This window comes from Anoplophora glabripennis, unplaced genomic scaffold (assembly GCF_000390285.2).
Source record: "Anoplophora glabripennis isolate ALB-LARVAE unplaced genomic scaffold, Agla_2.0 scaffold973, whole genome shotgun sequence".
Lineage (NCBI taxonomy): Eukaryota > Metazoa > Arthropoda > Insecta > Coleoptera > Cerambycidae > Anoplophora > Anoplophora glabripennis.
The window spans coordinates 118,133-140,283 of record NW_019417050.1 but is presented as its reverse complement, the minus strand read 5'-3'; the positions used below and the strand labels follow the sequence as shown (position 1 = coordinate 140,283).

General features: G+C 33.6%; 1 protein-coding gene across 1 annotated transcript; it reads right to left on the bottom strand.

Annotated features, from left to right (window-relative positions):
* Positions 1-540: 540 nt before the first annotated feature.
* On the bottom strand, positions 541-6,312 carry LOC108913328 (jerky protein homolog-like). The gene is made up of 4 exons (XM_018718860.1): positions 5,848-6,312; positions 4,794-5,742; positions 791-910; positions 541-605 (listed from the first exon to the last, which is right to left on the bottom strand). The coding sequence occupies exons 1-4, from the start codon at positions 6,310-6,312 to the stop codon at positions 541-543; spliced, it is 1,599 nt and encodes a 532-aa protein (XP_018574376.1).
* Between the last annotated feature and the right edge of the window lie 15,839 nt (positions 6,313-22,151).

Genomic DNA, 22,151 nt, shown 5'->3' with positions numbered 1-22,151 from the left:
TGCATATAGTAATATTAAATTTTCTCTCTAGTAGGTTTGAAACAATTAAGGTAAGGTGGGGTAACTGGAACATGTTTTTACAAGGTCAACTTTAAATATTTTTTTATTGAGCTTAAAATATAAAAATAAAATAAAAGGAACAAAACAAACTCACATAAATGTACCTATGTATGTTTTCTTTTAGTAACGAAATCCCCTAAACACAAATTTAAAAACTCTAAATTAAAAAAAAATAATAATTAGTAGTTTCTGTTACAGTGGGTCCAGTTGCCCCATAGTTGATTTGGGGTATCTGGACCTATTTCTGTATATTTGTGTATCACAGAAAAAAATTAAGTTACATTGTTTTAACAATATCGCTATTATTGGTGTTGAAAGAAAACCTAATTTAATAAAAGAACAAATGTGAAAGTTTAAAGAATTATTTCAACATATTTGAAATGATAAAATAATTTTTAACTATGAAAAATTCATAAAATAGTTTCTGTTTTGTATATCAATAAACGTTTGTCAAGTCATTAAGATCGGTGCCAAACCCTATCATGTTGTTGTAACGAGCAGATTCACTGGCTTCTGATCATCATTGGCCTCTTCATCATTTAAAGCTGCAAAATAGTACAAAATATATGTAATGCATGAATAATACATATATAAAATAAAAACTGAAATAAAATATATACCAGCAAATACATAATACAAATTTTAATGAAATAGCTTTTGACATTTTGTGTTCCAATTTTTAAGTGTTATTAAAATTATATTGTCAATTGAAAAGATAATAATTATTTACCTTCATCTTCATCATTTAAAAGTATATCACCAATGGTTTCTGGGAGTTCTTCACCGTCAAACCATTCGAATGAAAGAGAACTTTCCTCAAGTAGCCACCCGTACTCAGTAACATCTAATGCTGAAGAAATGCTCTTGGTAGAGTTAGTTACTCCATAAGTTGCCAATGTATGATGTACGCAACATATGTTGCATTAATTCTCTACGGCAGGGGGGCAATGAACAAGCATTAAAATTCAATAATTGTTTTTTCAAGTGTTCATTTACGTCCACCGTGCCGTAGGTTTTTATAAATAACTGAATAACATATTGAAAGTGGTTTAATCCATTTTTTTTGTTGAGTACATTTGGCAAACGAATTTTTCAATATCTTTAAATGCGTTACTGCAAAGAAAAATTGTTTATTAAGAATTAAATTATTCGTCATAATAATAAAACTACTCGAGAATAGAGCCCAAGGTTTTTTTTACCAATTTTTACATACGACGATACCTTGTGGCATTCATGCCACTCTTGAAAATGGCTTTTAATAATATTTTCTACTCGTGTATGAAACGGCATAAATGAGAAAATTGTGGCAATTTTCTATTATTTTTCTACTTTATCGACCTGACTCGTATTAAAATTCAAAATAATTTACAACATGAAAATCCAATATGGACTTATGCCTACATTTATATGACTTTATAATGTAGTTTTCTACGTGCATGCAAAATGGCATAAGCGAGAAAGACGTAACAATGTTCATGAATTTTCCTACAACTTTTCAAAAATTTTTTAGCATATAATCCTCACCAGGGACTTATGCCCTTTAAAAAAATGAATACTTTCACGTTGACCAAAACGAAAAATTTTCCGCAGCTTTTCCAACGCCCTATTTTCTTTAGTCCTTAGTAGGACTTATGCCAATGTTTTTTATGAGCTTTTCGAATATAACAATGTCATATTTCTAATTGGCGTTATTGAGAAATTGTTAGACAAATAAACATGTTTTTCACATTTTCTTACAAAGTTTTCCATTTTTAGGTCCCTTATGCCAAAAAAATTTTGTGAAAAAATCGATACTTCTCTACTTATGAACATGGCATAAGTGAGAAATACATAATAATAATAATTTTTTTGAAAAGGAAAATTGAATTTTCACAAAGGTGTCCCGCAGCCCATCTTTTAAATTTAGTTTATTGTACTTGTCTCTCGGTTACCTTTCAGTCTAATATCTCCCGGTCTATTATGACAGGCAAAAACCCATCAATATATGGCATATTCCCGGTAATATCCCGTTAACATGCTATCACTGTACGAGGTAACTAAAACCATTAAATCAAAAGTCACTATACCTTTTTCCAAATTGATTCCTGCTTTTGTTTATGTAAGAATATTTGTTTGATAATTTTTTTGTCTCTAAAACGTTTGTCATAATTTTCGTTATGTTGATGTGTTCTTCCATTTTTATCTCGATTTTTGTGGGACTCACACTAAAGTGCATTTATGCTTTCTGGGAACGTGAATAACAATATTGAACATTTCTTTGAATATATTTAAAAAACTAGTCTCTTTTAAAGGTCTTATATCGGGTATCGGGGATACATCGGGTATAAATTATTTAAAGACCTTATATCTGACGGAACGTATTTCTTGCTGGATCAGCTATGGCAGTAGTAGGGGGAGCACCACGGGAAGAGACCCAACAAAGCCTTTAAACAAATTTATTTGAGATTCGGTAGCTTTGTTATAAGAGGAATGTTCACCCCTTCTATCAATGCCACTTGGAAAAATTTCTCGAACTTTATTGGCAAAGACTGTTCTGAGATTTCTCTGAGAAAGTACAAATTAAAAATTGTTGGCAATTCGCCCTTTTTTATTGTCGCTTAAAAGATAATACTCATGAGTCAATTGGCATTTGAAAAAATTATTTTCTGAAGTCTTTCGTTTCACTTCTACGGGATGTACGCAGTCAGTTAAAAATAGTTTTTTGTTTTTTGTCATCACCTAACATTAAACATTATAGGGTAGGAATACATGTAACTAAGCTACAAATATGTAAAAATACAACCTACCACAAATACTAGATAATACAAAAAATATATAAACATGTACATATTCATTAAAAGTAAACACAAAGCGCTCAGAGAATAAACACTTGAATTGTGCAAGCAGTAAATACAATAGTCTAGAGTAAAATTCAAATTATTGTACAAAGCAGTATCATCTTTCACACACATTAGCAAAGATATTGTTCAATCAACGACAAAAATGAGAAATAGTTGTTAATTATATATATTTTACAGAGATGTGAGTACTTTTTAAAGTTTTTTTTTTTTCTAAAGGTAATAAGTTATAGGTCTTAGGAGCTAAATGTGCCGCAAATCTCAAACCTATGGTTTTATTATTGCTTCATTTGGCATACTACGTGATACCATAAAATTCGCTATAAACTATTTTCTCATTTTTAAATACATATGTACACAAAGAATGTTAGTATTAAGACCTAATGATACAAATTCCATCTTTGTAAAGTAAACTGGTTGGTATAATTTGTTTTTTTTAAGATGATTTTTAAAATATAACTGCACAACAGAATTGATAAATGGGTCAAGCTCTTTTAGAACAAAAATATAAAAATAGAATGAAAATTTAAACCAGGATTATTTCATATGTTTCTATCAAAATGCACAATGAAAAACTTGTGCAAATACTAGGAGTTTAGAATGAGTTTTTTTTTTAAAGTTGCAAATAGTACAATTTACCCAACTGGTTAGTGAAATTGTACCATGCGGTTTGTTAAATGAATAAATAAAATGGATATCATAAAATTATAAAACTATGCCTTACTGGCTTTTTCTTTCTCTTTGTTAAGTTGATGCGTATGGCATTCTTTTCTGCAAACTGGAAGGCCGATTTTTGAATATCTTTGGTGGTAAGGGCATAAAAGCATTCATCCGCTTTCAGAATTTGATTTTCTAGGTTAACCGCCCCGATTTAGTTCCTTCCTTTGCCTTCATATTTGTACCCAGTAGGTGACTCTTGAAAGTTGGCTTAGGAATTTTGTATTGTCTGCAGATCTCATTCAGTCCAAATTTCCCAGTTCTATACTTTCCTATTGCTGTTTTCATATCTTGTTCTGACCACTGGTAATATTTGATACCCTTGCAAGACATGACTGAAACACAAGATACCTATATGAATATGATCAACACAAATTATTTTATTTGTTCATAGTGAAGTTAGGTTAGGTTTCACTAATCTAAAATGACCGATAATTACGGAAAATGCCCCTCCATCTACCAGAAATCGATTATTTTGACACAAAAGCTTATCTTAGATTGTAGACCGGCGGTTACAGGTGTTGATCGATTATTCTCCTTTTTTCAATTTTTTCTGAGTGACTTCCTGTGGGTTTTGTTTTCGATTTGATCGCAGTGTGCCTACCAAATGTCTAAATTTGGGACGTCCTCTAAATGGCACCATAGTTTTATCGATGCACACTGACTTTGCTAGAGTAATTTGATCTTGGAAATTTTTCAAAAGTAATTCTAACAAAGGCTGTATTTTTTGGAGCCTGTTATTGGAAACATAGTCGTTGTTATCCTAGTTTTTTCAAGTGTAGCCCCCTTCCGCACAGCCTTTGGCTTTGAATTTGGGGGTTGTCTCATTTATGTGGTGTGTTTTTATGTTATGAAAGTGCCATACCCTCAACATCAGTTGAAACCTGTTTCGTGACATCACAGATTTTATTATGATACACAGTAGAACCCCGATTATCCGAGCTATTGTGGACCAAGCCTACCTCGGATAATCAAAAACTCGGATAATACGGACTTTATTTTCTACTGTAAAATAAAATTAGATTTTTAATCAAATTACATATCTTTTATTTACGTACGCAGTAATAAAGTAAGTACTAAAGTAATATGTGTGTATATACCTAACAGTATGACAAGCAAACTAAGGAGTAAAAAAGACGAAATTTTCGTTTGACGTAATCGAGGAGCGCGATTTTTTGCAGCAATGTCTCCATTTTTTCATGAGAAAAATGTCTGCTGGCGTTGCTTCGTTTTGCTGCTCCACATGAGCTAAGGCAGTTTCAAATGCAGCTAAATCTTCCGAATGAGAAAGTTTCTGAAAAATTATTTCTTCATCAGAACTTGATTCTTCAATGCGTTGGCGTTCTTGAACGATTGACGCAATCTCTTCATCAGTGTAATCCAATTCCACATCATCTCCTCTGATCCACTCTTCGACATCATTTTCTGTTAAGGGGTCCTCACTCGGTAGTGACCTCGCCATCTCAAGCAACGGGAGTACAGGTGCCTCAACAGAGAGATTGTCTTTCGAAAAATCGACAGTTTTGCGCCATGACTTCATCAAAGTTTCAGGTTTCATTTCATGCCACGATTGGGCTAGCCAAAACATCACGTCCTTAAGATTCACCTTTTTTAAATGAGTCGTTAAGTCCTCACCATTTTCTAACGCTTCCAAAAACGATTTTAATAGGCAAAATCTGTAGTTGCGCTTTAGATTTTCCAATACTCCTTGATCCATTGGTTGGATCAATGATGTAACGTTTGGCGGAAAAAAAAGCACTTTGATGTCCTCGCTACATAACTCATCTTCACTTGGATGCGATGGAGCATTGTCCAGTAGCAGTAATGCTTTTCTAGACAGTTTCATTTTTTTCAAATGTTGCTCCACTTGAGTAACAAATTCTTCATAGAACCATGCTTTGAAGAGTTTTGAATCCATCCATGCACTTCTTTGGTTTCTATAGTAAACGGGCATGGCTGTTGGTGAAAGATTTTTAAAAGCTCTAGGCTTGGCAGATTTTCCAATCATCATGAGGGGCAATTTGTGACTACCAGAAGCATTGCTGCATGCTAAAATTGTTACCCTTTCTTTGCTACGTTTGTAACCAGGAGCTGATGTTTCTTGTTGTGATGCTAGGGTTTTGGCTGGCTAAAGTTTGTAATTTAGGCCAGTCTCATCACAGTTATAAATTTGATCTGGGCTTTATCCATCGTTGTTTATTTTTTGTTGATTTTTTTCTTTAAATGTTATCACGGCAGAGTTGTCTGCAGATAGCTTCTCACCACAAATATTGGGCTGAAGTATATCATGCCTCTTTTTCCATCTATCGAGCCAGCTTTGGCTTGCTGTGAATTGTTTCGTTTCCTCCGGGAAAAGAGTGCGCAGTGATAATGCTTTCGCTTGTAGAATTGGTCCAGAGAACGGAGCTCCCTTATCACGCTGTTGTGTAAACCATAAAAATAACGCATCTCCCAATTTTTCATAGTCACTTGATTTCATGGATTTTCGTTCAATTAGCGATGATGTCCCGGTTGATGATGTTTTCTCCTTCCACTGCTCTAGTTTATTGCGGTTTCGCTTCCAATCACCAACTGTGTTTTCTCCAACTCCTAATTCAGATGCTAATTTCTTCAATGATTCACCTTTACGTATTCTCTCTAGTGCCTCCAACTTTTTTTGAAGAGAAATAACGACTCTTTTGCGTTTTGGCGTCGACATTGTACGAAGTTGTCGTCGTCGTGAGTTGGGTATCAAAAATGTGCGATTTTACACGTCCGAACGCTACGCGCGCAACGACGCGACTGAAGAGAGGTGAGTGAGACGTCGTGCGCGGGAGGCGCGGCGCGCACACACTGTTGCTAAGCAAGTTGTTTACATAGTAACAAGCAAGCTCGGTTAATCGCGACCTCGGTTAAAGCGAACTCGGATAATCGGGGTCCTACTGTATTGGGTCCTCGGATCAGTAGGACTCTATGGATTGAAACCGACAAAGACTCATCCAAAGTAAAATTCCAATAAACTTCTTCATCTCATCCAAGTTTTTTTGTCACGCCACTGGTGGATTCTAGATTTAGGTGCCAATTATTTGGTCTTACATTGAGCTCCATATGGATTAGTCTTTAAAACCATCAAATTCAGAATATCATTATTTATAAACAAATCGTAGAGCTTATTGGGGTTTTGTTGTAATGCATTTTGTATAGTAGAGGATATGTAACTGTGCTAGAATTCATTAAACCTAAACTGTTTTAAATGTGTCCATTGGAGGGATTCCAAACGAGGCCTGAACTGCTCTGTTGGGGCACGTCATCTATATCTGAGTCGGATTCTGCAGTGTTTTCATAGATAACCTGTTCAAGTTGAGGATCTCTGATCAATTGGTAAATGTGGTGTAGAGCACATTAGATGTAGTTCACTTTATCAGCATCACTTGCAATTTTTTTTACTTTCTGAGTCTTGGATACATTGTTCAATATTCGACGTCTGCGATACTGACAGTTTGTGTGGGTGAAATTTATGTTTCCTTAGCACTCTCACAACAGTTATCTGCGACATACCTGCTTCTGATGCAATTTGCCGTTGTATGTCTTACTTAATATGAAATAACACAACTCTTAACTTCAACATATTTTGATATCAAAAGTCCCTTGGAATGGTTTCACAGTTCCTTTTATCTTATAAATTTCTATTCCTATTTTTTGTAATCGTTAGTGGCAGAACCGCGAAAGTTTAGACCAAAATAAATATAATATATACACATATAATAGCCATGTTGAAATTGAGGGATTTTGTATAAATGTAATAGACATTTATTTCCGCAGCTTCATTTATATTGTCTTCTCTGTTTTTGGGTATACAGAAAGAATCATATTGTCCCAAGTTGTCATACAGTCTTCTGAATGTACCAAAAATTCCTAGATATTATCCTCTGGACTTAAGTGGGGTTTTATAAAGTGCAATTAGCATTATCTGCTAAGTCCACATTATACTGTTTTATTATCGGCGGACACTGCACGTCTATTTTCCTTTTTAAAATGGATCGATTCATTATCATCTAAATTTTTGGGGTCCACTGGTGGTAACACGTGTAAATTTCACTTTTTCAATTCCTTTCTTCCCATAAAATGAAAACGACGGGATTTCCATTTTAATTGACTAATGAATCAGTAAAACAATCAATTTACTTACGGTAGTTGAAGGTACACGATCAGCATCCGACGCCATTACAAACACTGACAAAATTCTAAATTTAACAATGCAAATCCTATACTGCAACCAACATTACACATTAAAGTGAATTTTTATCTGGAAAGATACTCTGCCAGCTACACTAAAATTTTCAGTAAACTATTATTTCACTATTCGAACCTCACATACAGAGTCGTTCTGCAATGTTCTGCACAATATTACTAGAAACAACTGCATTTATAGAATTTTAATTTGTTTAAAATTCTGAAATAAAAAGAAAATATTTCATAATTTCTACCTCATATGTTTTGAAAACGTTTTAATTTTTACAATGTTAGGCACCAAAATATTTATTAGCATATTCTACCAATGACTAATTAAAATCCATCACCTACCCTCACTTGTATTAACTGAATCAAAAGAACACTCAACACAGTAGCTGAAATTCCTGTAACACTTAAAATCCTTTCCTTCCAATTATCAAAACTATTATTACTAAACCCACCACCTGTTCTTTTTTTAAACTATAATTTTTCCTCATTGTTTTCTTCCAAGAGTCCCACTTCATATGCAGTTGCTTTGCCGTTCGTCCAGACCCTGCAGCAGCATCATTAAATTTTTTCGTTAACTTCTCCCATTCTGCATCCTTACCATGATTTGAAACTGTATCTGTCTTCATGCATTCTAAAAGTAAAGTTATAAATTTAATAATTGCTTACCTTTATTAATAAAAATGTTAACGATACATACCAATTATTCTTTTATGTTCTTCAACGAGAGCCAACAAAATATCCATTTCATTATTACTAACATTAGAACCGAGATTAGAACATATGCGTTTTGTCGAATCCATATTCTTTGTTTGTATCTTACACAAAAATATAAAACAACAAATACACAAGAAAGCCACACGAGGTTTAAAGAAGCAACAAGTTCAGAGGTTATATTGAATTGTCACAACTATACAGTTTGTACATAATTGGCGCGTGCGCAAAACAACTTTGTGCTACCAACTTCAAATATTTTTCCACTATTATTTTAATACTTATTCGGGAATAGAAAGTTACAAAACTAGAGTTGTAAAACAGCGGTGACTTATGCGCCAGTTAAATCGTAGGATAACTTTATGCTCCGAATACTTATTCTCTCGATAAATCTACACTTGTTCCCCAATGCAAGTATAAGCCAGGTATAAGCTATACTTAGAACATTGTTAAAAAGTTATACTGGCTTTCTATTGCTCCGTGACTCCCATTATTCTTTGGCGGATGGTCTGTGTTTGTTTGGCAGACATAAACATAAATGTAACAAATGTATTGCTTTAGTATTACTATGTAGTTGAATTAGACTTTTTATCAATTCATCTCTAAAATGAAGAAATCGGTATTTTCGAGAGTTTTCCTTCTGGGGTTGAGTAGGTCGCAGTCATTTGTTAACGCAGTGATCAATTCCTGACATGAGATCATTATATGTGGTAACCTCTATGGGTTTCAGTTGTTCTTTTCCATAACGATTTTTCACCCTAATCATGTGAGGGTGATTTCGGGTGACGTCTCGTTTGTCCCTCCATTTGGAAACATACACTTGTTTTCTGCAAACCCAAAAATGTTCGCCCTTCTTTAATTTTCTTTGAACTAAATTTTTTGGATTACTTTTCCTATTGGTATGAGTCTTCCAATTTAGTAGCTTTTCGGACAACTCATAGCTATTGTAGTAGTTATCCATAAACAATTCATGGCCCTTCATGAGATATGGTTTCATCAGTCTCATGAGGGCAGCTTCAGTTTTAGTGTTATCTGATTCGTCATCCTCTTCTACAGGACCATTATATAATTCCATATTTAGAAGGTATCCGTCAAACGTCGTAAGCTCAAAAAATTTGAGTCCATATCGGGACTTTTTGTTCTTTATGTACACCCTGAATTTCAGCTCCCACGGAAGTGTAGTAATGATTCATCAATAGAAAGTTCCTTAGAAGGACTATAAGCACTCTGAAATTGTGATATTAGCATGTCTATGAGAAGTTGTATTTTATCTTTGCCTTTAGAATTGACTAGACTAAAACACAAAACCCTCAGTATGTGCTCGAATTTTCTAGCTGAATATAGGAAAAAATTTGGTGGAAGTACAATGTATCCGAATATGAAAAATAACAACGCATGTTTTTAGAAGAAACTTGGCCTTGTAACAGACACAACCACCCCAAAAATTTGTTCATTTCTTCATTGCTTGCTGGGCGAAACCTTGCGCTACTATGTCGCGTTTTAGGTCTATTAGTCTTCATCAAAGCTATACTATAACTGTTTGTGCATTCGACTATGTAGTCCAATATATTTGGAGTGAAAAGACTCAAATAATTCCATTACTGTTGAACCTGGACCGCTATTTATTTTCAAACGGTTGCTGCTCTCATTCGAAGTTGAAGTCAGGAATTGGAGCAGCGGTACTTTCCCATGAATCAGTATCGGAAGGTACTGGCGTAGAAGGCCTTGGTGAGGGTGGCGGAGAAGCCTCTGGAGAAACGACCCCGTTGTCAGGTAAAGGTTCAGGAGAATCTGAGGTTGTTTGTCGATTCGGTTCTTCCGGTATCAAAGATTTTTTGTTCCTACTAGCAAATACTTTTTTTTCTTGATACAGTGGGTTTATCTGAGTCAATCGATGACATACTTTCGTCAGATTCTGATGAAGATTTCTCGTAGTTCATATCAGAACCATACTCGCCATCACTATCTGCAAATGGATCTTTTTCTTCATCTGTAGAAACTTCGTCAAGCAAGGTGAGCAACCGTTGCTAATTTCTTTCATAGGGATCATTATTGTTTTGACCTTCCATCTGAAATTTATAAAAAACTAATAAAAAACTTTCTAAAATAGAAATAACCTATTTTCATAGTTACCAGATGAAAACTTGTCCACCCAGGACAAGCCATTAAGAAAATCCGGACAAAATCCGACCGTCATAATTTTTTTTAGCAAAGTAACATTATCTGATGATTGATGATGGTTATCATTATAACATTTTCATTTTACTAATAAAACAAGAACAAAAAAATGCATTTTTTATTCAAATTTACGAAGTAAAACAAGTTACAACACACTCTACAGGTACTTTTTGCTACTTTGTATTTTATTTAAAAAAGTTAAATTTTCTGGCAAAAGCACAAAATCATAAAACTCTGGACAGCTCATATTTTTTAAATTATATGTAGTCATGAGTATTCCTTTCGGCGAAGATAAAAGCAGCCTATTTCTTTCTTTGGTCCACTGGGCTGCAATAAGTGAAAATATTCTTTCCATATAGGCATTGTGAGATGGGATTGCAAAAAGAAATTCGGCTGCTTTTAGTAACTGAAAAAATTTCTTCAGACATACTTTCATTAAAATATTTTGCCCATTTTTCGTGTAAAATGCTCAATGAAATGTAACAGTTCCCTCTAAAAGATAGTTATATTGTAAATATATATATGTATAGAATACATACATTTTTTTTATTTTTGTCAGGAGTTACAGCAATAGGAACTTCCAGCTCGAAATTAACTTCATCTATATTTGACGTGTTCAATGTATGGTCGTTCACCTGAAAAACCTAAATCTATAAGATTTTAAACAAAAAATAATAAATTGAAATACCTCAAGAGATTCCTCTTCAAAACCCAAACCTTCCGATGTTTCATTACCTATTATGCTCAGAAATTTTTTCTCTTTTTCAGAGAGAGGAGGTGGAGGCGTATTTCGTGTGCTTCTATTTGCTGTTTTTTTTGTCGCAGGCTTTTTTCTAGTCATTTCTTTTTTATTTTTCCATGCCTATTAGAAAAATAATTATGAAGTCTGTATATAGTAGATTATATTAATCAGCCGACATAACCTTAACTGCCACACAATCTCCTACAAACATATATGCATAGACCTATAATTTATTATAAGATCTATGCCTACAAAATAAAAGAGACAAATTGGGCCTAAAAATTAGTGGCGATTGAACTACTTCTGCAGTTGTTCTTAAAAAGGTCCCTGATTAGAGGCTAGTGCTTATTGTTCTCCGTTATAGCCTATTATAAATATAGTCGGGCTATATTTCACAATAACGGAATTCCATCTGACTTTCACTTATAGCCTACTGCATATAAAGTCCCTGTTGTAGTCAATTAGTACAATAGTGGTCTACACATTTTCACCCTAAATTCCAACTTTTAAAATACTATCACGATCTATCACTGAACGGGTTAGGTTATTACAGCCTTTGATAAGTACCTACAAATTTTTCAGTCTTTACTCAGTGTCTTCTTTGGTCTTTCCTAAAACACAAAGCAATACCTATATAGCAAAATATGAACACATACACAGTCTATGATACGTACATATTTTGTCAGTTTTTAGGTAAGTATTTATTCGCCTTCAATTCTAACTTTTAAATTATATCTGTCTTATTTACATATTTGTTTGTCTATGCACACAACGCTTCGTAACCTAGTATATTGCTTCACCAAAATATGTTCACCTCTGTTTGTATATCGATATTTGAATCGGGTAAAAATGAAGTACCTTTTGTTAATAGGTTAGACACAAATTCTCACAGAGATATTATTTTGCGTAACTTCTTTGTAAACAATATGAGCATTTACAATAATTGTGGAACCCAGTAATTCAATATATCTTCTCCGATTTACTAAACCAGACATCAAAATCATTTTTAGTTTTATGTATTTGTTTTTCTAAACACCGATTACTATTTTCCAATTCTTACTCTGTTTTTAAATATTTAAGTATTTCATATAGCGTTTCTTAAAAATTGCTTTTATCGATTTTGTACTTTCACTATTTTGAAGACATCCTGATGCGAATTTAAATTATATATTTAGGTATATGCAAAAAATTGTATTCGTTTAAATAATTTGGAAATGCAGATATTTGTTAAAAAAAGGGTAACTAATTAAATAAAAACACCAGTATATTAGGTACAATCAATCTGTTTATTATTATTACTACCTTCTAAGTCATTATTTTTTTATTTCTACATCAATTTTTTGTATACATCGCCTATGTGCAATTTCTTCTCTTTTTAGTTTGATTTCTAAATCTTTAATTTCTATATATTTCTAATTTACTTTTAATTCTGTCTGTTTAATCAATAGTTCCACGTTTCCTACTTCTAGCCTCTTTTTTGTTAGCGTTTTTACATCAAGTATTTCCTCTTCTGAAATTTTTCATTTAATTTGTCTTTAAAATCTTTTCTTCCTATAATTCTTTTTGATAATACTTCATTATTTTCAGTATTTCTTTTTCTTGTGGATAGCTGCTGTTTTGCTGTTATGGTGGCATATTGGTCTACATGCAAAGAACTTTGGTTTTGCTTTAAATTTGAAGTTGATGGTGTTACTGCGACTGATAATACAGTTTCTGTAGTAGTATAAGTTGACTATGATGAATTTCTCTGATTTAATATATTTGATTTTGATATTGGTTTGCGCGTCCCATAATTAAAATCCTCCTCAACTATTATGTTTATTGGTTCAGATGTTGAAGCCTCTGGATTTAAGTCTTCCTTTCCCATAAATTCTTCTAAAAATACAGAAATACAGTATAAATTATAATGAACTCTTTCATTTACAGCAATGTCTTCAAACTACATTTATAAAGAAAATATTTTAAATTTAACCTGTTTCTTTTATAATAATGTTGGCTTTTGTTTCCTCCCAATGCAGAGGGTAGTCTGGATGGCTTCTTGGGTGAGGTGGATAAGGGGATCAAGTTGCTGTGCACTAATGATCTTTATTTTTGTACCTTGCTACAGTAATAATACACTACACAAACTATGGTTTCTATTACTTTTACTGTTATTAACTCTAATATGTATCTATGTATCTCTATCGTCGCTAACGACTCACGACCCTTGACCATTCTGTTCTGGCTGCTTCTCTTCTTCTTCCTCTTCCTGCTTTCGAACCTCATTTTCACCAATAACTAAACATTCATTCTTTAAATTTTTCTGAAAGGCATTCAACCAAAGCCCTTAGATTGACTAAACAAGTAATTCCCTATGCATTACAAAGGAATTGTTTTGTTTTTTCACAACTTGAGACATACTGCTATTAAACAATATAATGTCCCTAATTGTAGGACAAAAAAAAACATTTCTACAAAAATAAAACCAATACTTACTATTTATTGGCTTATAACTGTAATCTTCAGGGCGTGAGCGGTGGAACCTTTCAATCTCTCTTATAGTGAATTTTTGATTTTATTTTTGTGGGCACCACTGATTTTAAGTGATTTAACAAAATACTAAAGAAAACTACCTATTTTCAAATAAAATCAGAAATTTGAATGAACAGGTTTATTACATAAATACAACCGACTACATAGTTACGTAAATTATAGGTATCAAAACAAAATGTATACACGACATATTAAAGTCACCAAATTACGGAAAGTTATTAATATCCTCGCCTGATAGACGGAGGTTTTGTTGAATCGTCGTAACCACAAAAGAAGATGCGTTTTTACGCCGTAAAAGTTACATAAACACTTGGTTTGTCCAGTACCAAACTTTAAAATGACTTCAACAAGCCTTGAGACAGCCTGTTAACGGTAGTAGCTGCCAAGCATCGCCTACAAGGCACCACTGGGCCAGTGTTGCCAGCTGACTTTAGAAAAGAGTACAATGCACATAGGAAAAAAGTACTAAAATAATTGAAAAAGTACTGTGCAGGTTAGCGCTTACTATGCAACCAGTTAAACAGCCATTAGCATGAAGTGTTGCATAACGCATTCATTTGCAATGCTGTGGTGTCAAATTTTTAAGTAAAATGAAACAAAATAAAGTCAAGTTGTAGTTTATTTTTTTAAGATAAACAAAAGGAACAATTCTTAAATAAACTTTAGTAAATAAATAATAATAGGAACAAATAAGGAACACATTTATTGGTTTAAATAGGTATATACATATACTCATTTACTATTACAATATTGCAATTACTTCCATATTAAATGATTGGATGGTTCCCATGAATAGCAAGGTCCATCGTCCAGAAGCTCCTTAGAGAGCAATAATGAATCACATGTTTCTGGAAGCAATCTATTTCTTTGTTTCGACTTTATTAAATTAAGAGCAGAAAATGTTCTTTCTGCAACTGCAGATGAGTGAGGCATTGAGAAAATATTAAAAACAAACATACAAACATTTTTAAAACAACTTTCATTTTCTGAATTTTTCAAATCCATTAAATGAAACAAAAAATCCTGAAAATTATCTTCCTTCAATTTATCTTTAATATCATTCGGCAAATTACAAATTTCCCGAGCTTCCGATGCAATTTCTTGCAAATTGTTGTCAGCCAAATGCGAAAATTTATTCAAAAGAGGAGTCGGTAAGACGGCGTCATTTAACAAATTTGTTGGATTTAACACTCGAAAATCTTTATAGTCTTTCAAGCTATTAAATCTACTCTTAATTTGAGAGCACAGCTCAATGTAATATTCTAAACACTTGTTTTTAAACGCTGTTATTTCATGTTTGTGAAGATTAGTATTTAAGAGAAGTACTCCTGTGTTTTCTCCTAAATACATATCTTCATCCGAGCGATACATTCTAACATTTTTTGTATTCAAATAAAAAATATCTACTTTCTTATTATCTACATACTCATTTTTCATATAATTCTTTAAAATAGTTTTATAAAGGCTAACAATACGATCATAAACTGCATATAATTTAGGTTTGTGGGATTGAAATTCTAAGTTAATTTTGTTAACTAATGGCAAAATATATGCCAAGAATGTTAAATATAACTTAAAAACCTGCCCTTGCAGTTCCTGGAGTATTTGCTCAGCTGCTATCAAATTATCTTCTAAAACTGCAGATTGAAAGTACAGATGCAATGCATTCCATTGTTCTAAAACTCGTAGTACTACGGCCTGTTTAATAAAATAAAAAAACATACAGAACAACCACTTAAAATTAACAATTATAACATACCTCTAGAGACAGCGATCTTGTTTGAGCCAATTTAAGAATTTTATGTGGCTTAATCTGTACAAATTCTTGAAATTCCTTAAATTCTTGTGGCTTCTTACTACTCATTCTTAAATAATTATAGATGTCTCGGACAAATCCTTCGACCTCTCGTGGCAATTTGTTTGCGGCATTTGACGCACATAGTGTCATTGAATGACAAATGCACCCAACAACAAATATATCTTTGTTTACAACCTGCCTCAGTTTTGCTTGTACTCCACCTAAATTCCCCATCATCACGTTTGCATTGTCTGCAGCAAATCCAATGAAGTTGGTTAATGGAACATCAAGTTTTTGAATTGCCTCGATTACTGCACTCGTTAGGCCATCAGCCGTTCCGTTAGCAACTTCAACAAATGACAGTAGTCGATCTTTTACTTTTTTTGATTTTGATCAACATACCGTACTAAAATTGCCAAGCACTTTTTGACACTAATATCTGTAGTCTCGTCAATTATCACAGAAAATTTTGTATTTGCCAAAATGGTTTTCAAAGTGTCACTGCTTTCTTCACCCATTGCTTTTACCATTGCTGTTGTTTTTGTACGTCCACAATTTATCGCCTTCGAAATATTAGAGTCTGGCGCTGCAATTTTTAACAGTTGTGGAAGATGTTGCATTAATAGAAATGGCAAGTTATGCTCAATAACCCCATAACTAAACTATATTCAGCCTTTTTTACTCTTGTTTCAAACAATTGCCTTTCTTCACTTTGATTTAAATAACATGTAACGTTTACAGTTGTTTTTGCAANTCCTCTTTCAGCGGAAACTACTTTTGATACACTTCTTTTCCCTTTGGGTGCAAAAATTCTTGGAATTTTATTTGGTACAGTAGACATTCCGGTCTCGTCCATATTGAAAATACGATGAGGCCCGGCTTGGGTTTTTGTATAACACTTCCGTAGATTCACAAAAAAAACGATCGAATTGTATTCTGTTGAATCCAATGGCTCTTGCTAAGCTGCATTTTTCTGGACATCTTAAAGACAAGTTGTTTCTAATTGCAAAAGCTCTTGTCCAACTTCTGCCGGCAGTCTTCTTATCTTTGTTGAAACGATGAGGTAAATTATTCATTTCAGCATACTGGTACGCCAGTACCATAACATCTTTCATTGTTAGACCATACAACCGTTTTTCAAGTTCTCGTATATGACCAGCGAGTTCATCTTCCATTTCACGTGTGAAGGTACAAATGAACCGTCCTAGGCTTATAGGAACTGTTCCCAATTTTAACCGCTTCCTCAAGGAGCATTCGTTTACGCCTAAAGAAGCAGCTACTGATCTCTTGCTTTCTCCTCTTTCTATTCTTTTCCGGGCCTCTTGCAAGATATCTGATGTAAACTTTAAAGATCGCTGAGTTTTTCGCGTATATTTGCCCATTTTCTGCAAATTTTTCTTTTTAAATTAAACCTGCAAAAGATAGATAGTTAAGAATATGCATGTGGTTGCCAAGAGTACGCACATGGTTGGTAAGAGTACGCAAAGCGTACTCTTTGGTTGCGTACTCTTAGCCGCAGGTCCACAAATATGTTTAACAAGTTGTTAATAGAGGTTATGAAACCCGAAAATGTAATGTACATATATGATTGTACTCCCTTTGTAACGCACTTTCTAATGTAATAAGTATTATTTCAGATTAAATACAGGTAAATGTGTAAATACTTACTGTGAGTCAGTTAAAATTTATGAAAATTCGGACCAAAATTAGTTTCTTTGTCGTGCACATTACATGAAACATAAATCGCCATAACTAACATACACTCATTTGTAACCAACGGCAGTCAACCTTAAGACAACAGGAGTTCGCGCCTGCGTATTGCCAACTTTGATTTTCAACAATTGCGTACTCTTAGAGACTGCGTACTTTTAGAGCCCCCTACCCTAATGTCCCTAATTGTAGGACAAAAAAAAAACATTTCTACAAAAATAAAACCAATACTTACTTATTTATTGGCTTATAACTGCAATCTTCAGGGCGTGAGCGGTGGAACCTTTCAACCTCTCTTATAGTGAATTTTTGATTTTATTTTTGTGGGCACCACTGATTTTAAGTTATTTAACAAAATACTAAAGAAAACTACCTATTTTCAAATAAAATCAGAAATTTGAATGAACAGGTTTATTACATAAATGCAACCGACTACATAGTTACGTAAATTATAGGTATCAAAACAAAACGTATACACGACGTATTAAAGTCACCAAATTACGGAAAGTTATTAGTATCCTCGCCTGATAGACGGAGGTTTTGTTGAATCGTCGTAACCACAAGAGAAGATGCGTTTTTACGCCGTAAAAGTTAGGTAAACACTTACTTGGTTTGTCCAGTAGGTACCAAACTTTAATTTGAACATACGAGCATGTGAAGATGGCCCTAATGACTTCAACAAGCCTTGAGACAGCCTGTTAACGGTAGTAGCTGCCAAGCATCGCCTACAAGGCACCACTGGCAATGGGCCCTAAAGTTTTAGTTCTCCAACACTTCGGCCAGCAACCTTCTCGCTTCAAATCTAACCTCTTTCTCTCGCCTCCCGCAACTCGCTCTTCACGCCCGGTTCCTCCCGGAACCTCTGAATTCATTCATAAACGGATCGCCTTTCTCATAGAAAATGGCACGACGCAACACCAGCGACCTCTTGAGGCCGGATCACCTATACCGCACTCTTTATTATTACATACGCATTCACTGCATTTGTACAAAAGATTGTAATTGTCACAAGGCAATAGTATAACATAAGATAATAGTTTTTTTTTTCTTTTTTAACTATCGAACGATTATATTCGGTATAATATAACATAAAAGGATCGCATAACAACGGGACCGTTACAACAAGGATGAAGATAGTTGTTCTTTGTTTATTAGGGAACTCTTAACCAGTGGCGTGTGTGTTAAAGAGGGTGATACATTGTAATATTTGTCTAATTTATATATACTTACCAATTTCACACCTAATTTGATTTTAAAATATTATTAATGACTTTTTTAAATAAATAGAACCATGTTCCTTTTACTCCATAACGGCACTTACTGCCGAAAAAATTTTTTTTTTATTTTCTCAGTAACAATATACATCAGTATGTTAAATAATACTAATTAATAAAGATTTTTACCAATTCAAACAGGAATCATCAAGTTACAGTTACAGTTACTATGGTACTATACTCGTATACAATAATATGCATATCGAGTAGGACAATTAAGTGATAAATGAAAGAGAAATATTAAATGAAGCCATTGTACAAATTTTTAAGTTCTTTAATATCTTAATTGGATCTAATTTGTTCTGGTGGCAATTGATACGGCATGATCCCGAATTATGTGCAAAAAATTTGAGGGAAAATTGTTTAAACAGTTTTAATAGGGGTCCTTCATTTTTTGATTTAAACCCCCTTAGAGAAGTTACAATCCCTTAAAAGGGGGTGAAAAATGTAGTTTTTTTTTATTTCAAATGGTTTGAAATTAAGAACTGAAATTTGGCACGATATTTAGGCTGATTAAGCTTCTTCTAGACGAGTATTTTTTTATTGTCCTCGTCCTATTATAAGACATTGAAATGAACTACCCCCTGCACATTTTTATTAGGTTTTTTTTTTACCAATTTTTTGCCCTTTTTGAGTTTTTTGTCATCAATTAAAAACTGGCGGAAAGCCAAATCAGACGTTGGAAAGAAGGCTAATTGCGTGTACTGTAGGATTCTGAACTTATTTTTCTGTACTCAAAACCTGTAATACTTATCAAAAAATTCAAAGAGACAAATTTCTAAATTTAATAAGCTTGAAAAACATTTTTTTAATTGAAAAAATTTACTCCAAAATAAATGTAATAAAAAATGTGTAGGGTTCATCTTCAGTTCAACGTTTTATAGTAGGACGAGGACAATAAAAAATACTCGTCTAGAGAAGCCTTATCACAATAAATATTCTGCCANAGTATTTGCTCAGCTGCTATCAAATTATCTTCTAAAACTGCAGATTGAAAGTACAGATGCAATGCATTCCATTGTTCTAAAACTCGTAGTACTACGGCCTGTTTAATAAAATAAAAAAACATACAGAACAACCACTTAAAATTAACAATTATAACATACCTCTAGAGACAGCGATCTTGTTTGAGCCAATTTAAGAATTTTATGTGGCTTAATCTGTACAAATTCTTGAAATTCCTTAAATTCTTGTGGCTTCTTACTACTCATTCTTAAATAATTATAGATGTCTCGGACAAATCCTTCGACCTCTCGTGGCAATTTGTTTGCGGCATTTGACGCACATAGTGTCATTGAATGACAAATGCACCCAACAACAAATATATCTTTGTTTACAACCTGCCTCAGTTTTGCTTGTACTCCACCTAAATTCCCCATCATCACGTTTGCATTGTCTGCAGCAAATCCAATGAAGTTGGTTAATGGAACATCAAGTTTTTGAATTGCCTCGATTACTGCACTCGTTAGGCCATCAGCCGTTCCGTTAGCAACTTCAACAAATGACAGTAGTCGATCTTTTACTTTTTTTGATTTTGATCAACATACCGTACTAAAATTGCCAAGCACTTTTTGACACTAATATCTGTAGTCTCGTCAATTATCACAGAAAATTTTGTATTTGCCAAAATGGTTTTCAAAGTGTCACTGCTTTCTTCACCCATTGCTTTTACCATTGCTGTTGTTTTTGTACGTCCACAATTTATCGCCTTCGAAATATTAGAGTCTGGCGCTGCAATTTTTAACAGTTGTGGAAGATGTTGCATTAATAGAAATGGCAAGTTATGCTCAATAACCCCATAACTAAACTATATTCAGCCTTTTTTACTCTTGTTTCAAACAATTGCCTTTCTTCACTTTGATTTAAATAACATGTAACGTTTACAGTTGTTTTTGCAACTTTTACTTTATTTTTGTGATTAATTCTTTGTTGGTGCGTTTCAAGAGGAGCTCGATTTCCAGTTAATAGTTTTCTACAGTATTTACAAAAATTAACACCGTCTTTCTGCATTAGCCAGGGGTAATGTTTAAATCACTCTGTCCTGAAACTCTGAACGATTTGCTTTCGTATTTGTTGCGTTTTTGGCTAAAATTGAAACAAAAAATAAAAAACACGAAATATGTATTAATCGGCACTTACTAATGGTTTTGATGTGTTTTTCGACATAACATTTTCATGTGATTCTAAATCACTTTTAGAAGCAAGGATTTCTATAGATGCATTCATTAATTGAGACCCTATAGTACATTCTGATATATTAATATTAGTATCCATTGGTACAGAATTTGGTTGATTTGCAGATGTGGATGCAATCGCCCATCGTCAACATTAGGATTTCTGGTTCTAGTGGTGGCTACTGGATATTTTTTCAAATATCTAAGAGCCACGGGGTATTAAAATAACAGTTTATTTCACACTTATATACATACCGTTCCATGTTCCATGTAAATCCCGTAATGGCATTAATTAATGACGGCCGTTTGATGTTTATTATTAAGGCATTAAGGCCGATGTTTATGTTCATCGCAGTTTTAAAACAATTCAAAGACTAACTGAAACTGTATAAATACAAATGCAGTTTAAGAAAATCGAAGATTAATATATTCGAAATCAATGGTAAAGATAAAATGAGAAAATGACAAATAACAAATAACTGACATTTGACATCTACGTTTACGTTCAACCCACAGAACATCTATTAGACGTTCAACATAGACCTGATAAATATAGGTCAATGGTTCAACCATAGTACTAAATCCATAACCACAACACATACGCAGACGCTACGCAACGCACCATGAATACTTTCACTGTCTAATAATCGAAGATGTTAAAAAGGTACTAAAATCGTCACGGTATCACTTTGGTATGAAACATTTGAAATAGTACTGTAATAGTACCAAAGTACCGCCGCTGGCAACGCTGCACTGGGCCCTAAAGTTTTGGTTGTTCTCCAACACCTCGGCCAGCAACCTTCACGCCCGGTTCCTCCCGGAACCTCTGAATTCATTCATATACGGATCGCCTTTCTCATAGGAAATGACAAGACGCAACACCAGCGACCTCTTGAGGCGCACTCAGATCACCTATACCGCACTCTTTATTATTACGTACGCATTCACTGCACTTGTACAAAGGGTTATAATTGTCACAAGACAATAGTATAACATAAGATAATTGTTTGTTTTTCTTTTTTAACTATCAAACGATTATATTCGGTATAATATAACATAAAAGGATCGCATAACAACGGGACCGTTACAACAAGGATGAAGATAGTTGTTCTTTGTTTATTAGGGAACTCTTAACCAGTGGCGTGTGTGTTAAAAAGGGTGATACATTGTAATATTTGTCTAATTTATATATACTTA

Coding starts and splice junctions, on each gene's coding strand:
- LOC108913328 (XM_018718860.1), bottom strand. CDS start 6,312: ATGTCGACGCCAAAACGCAAAAGAGTCGTTATTTCTCTTCAAAAAAAG. Junction 5,743..5,847: donor TATCTGCAGACAACTCTGCC/GTGATAACATTT, acceptor TACAAACTTTAG/CCAGCCAAAACCCTAGCATC. Junction 606..790: donor TTTAAATGATGAAGATGAAG/GTAAATAATTAT, acceptor ACTATTTTGCAG/CTTTAAATGATGAAGAGGCC.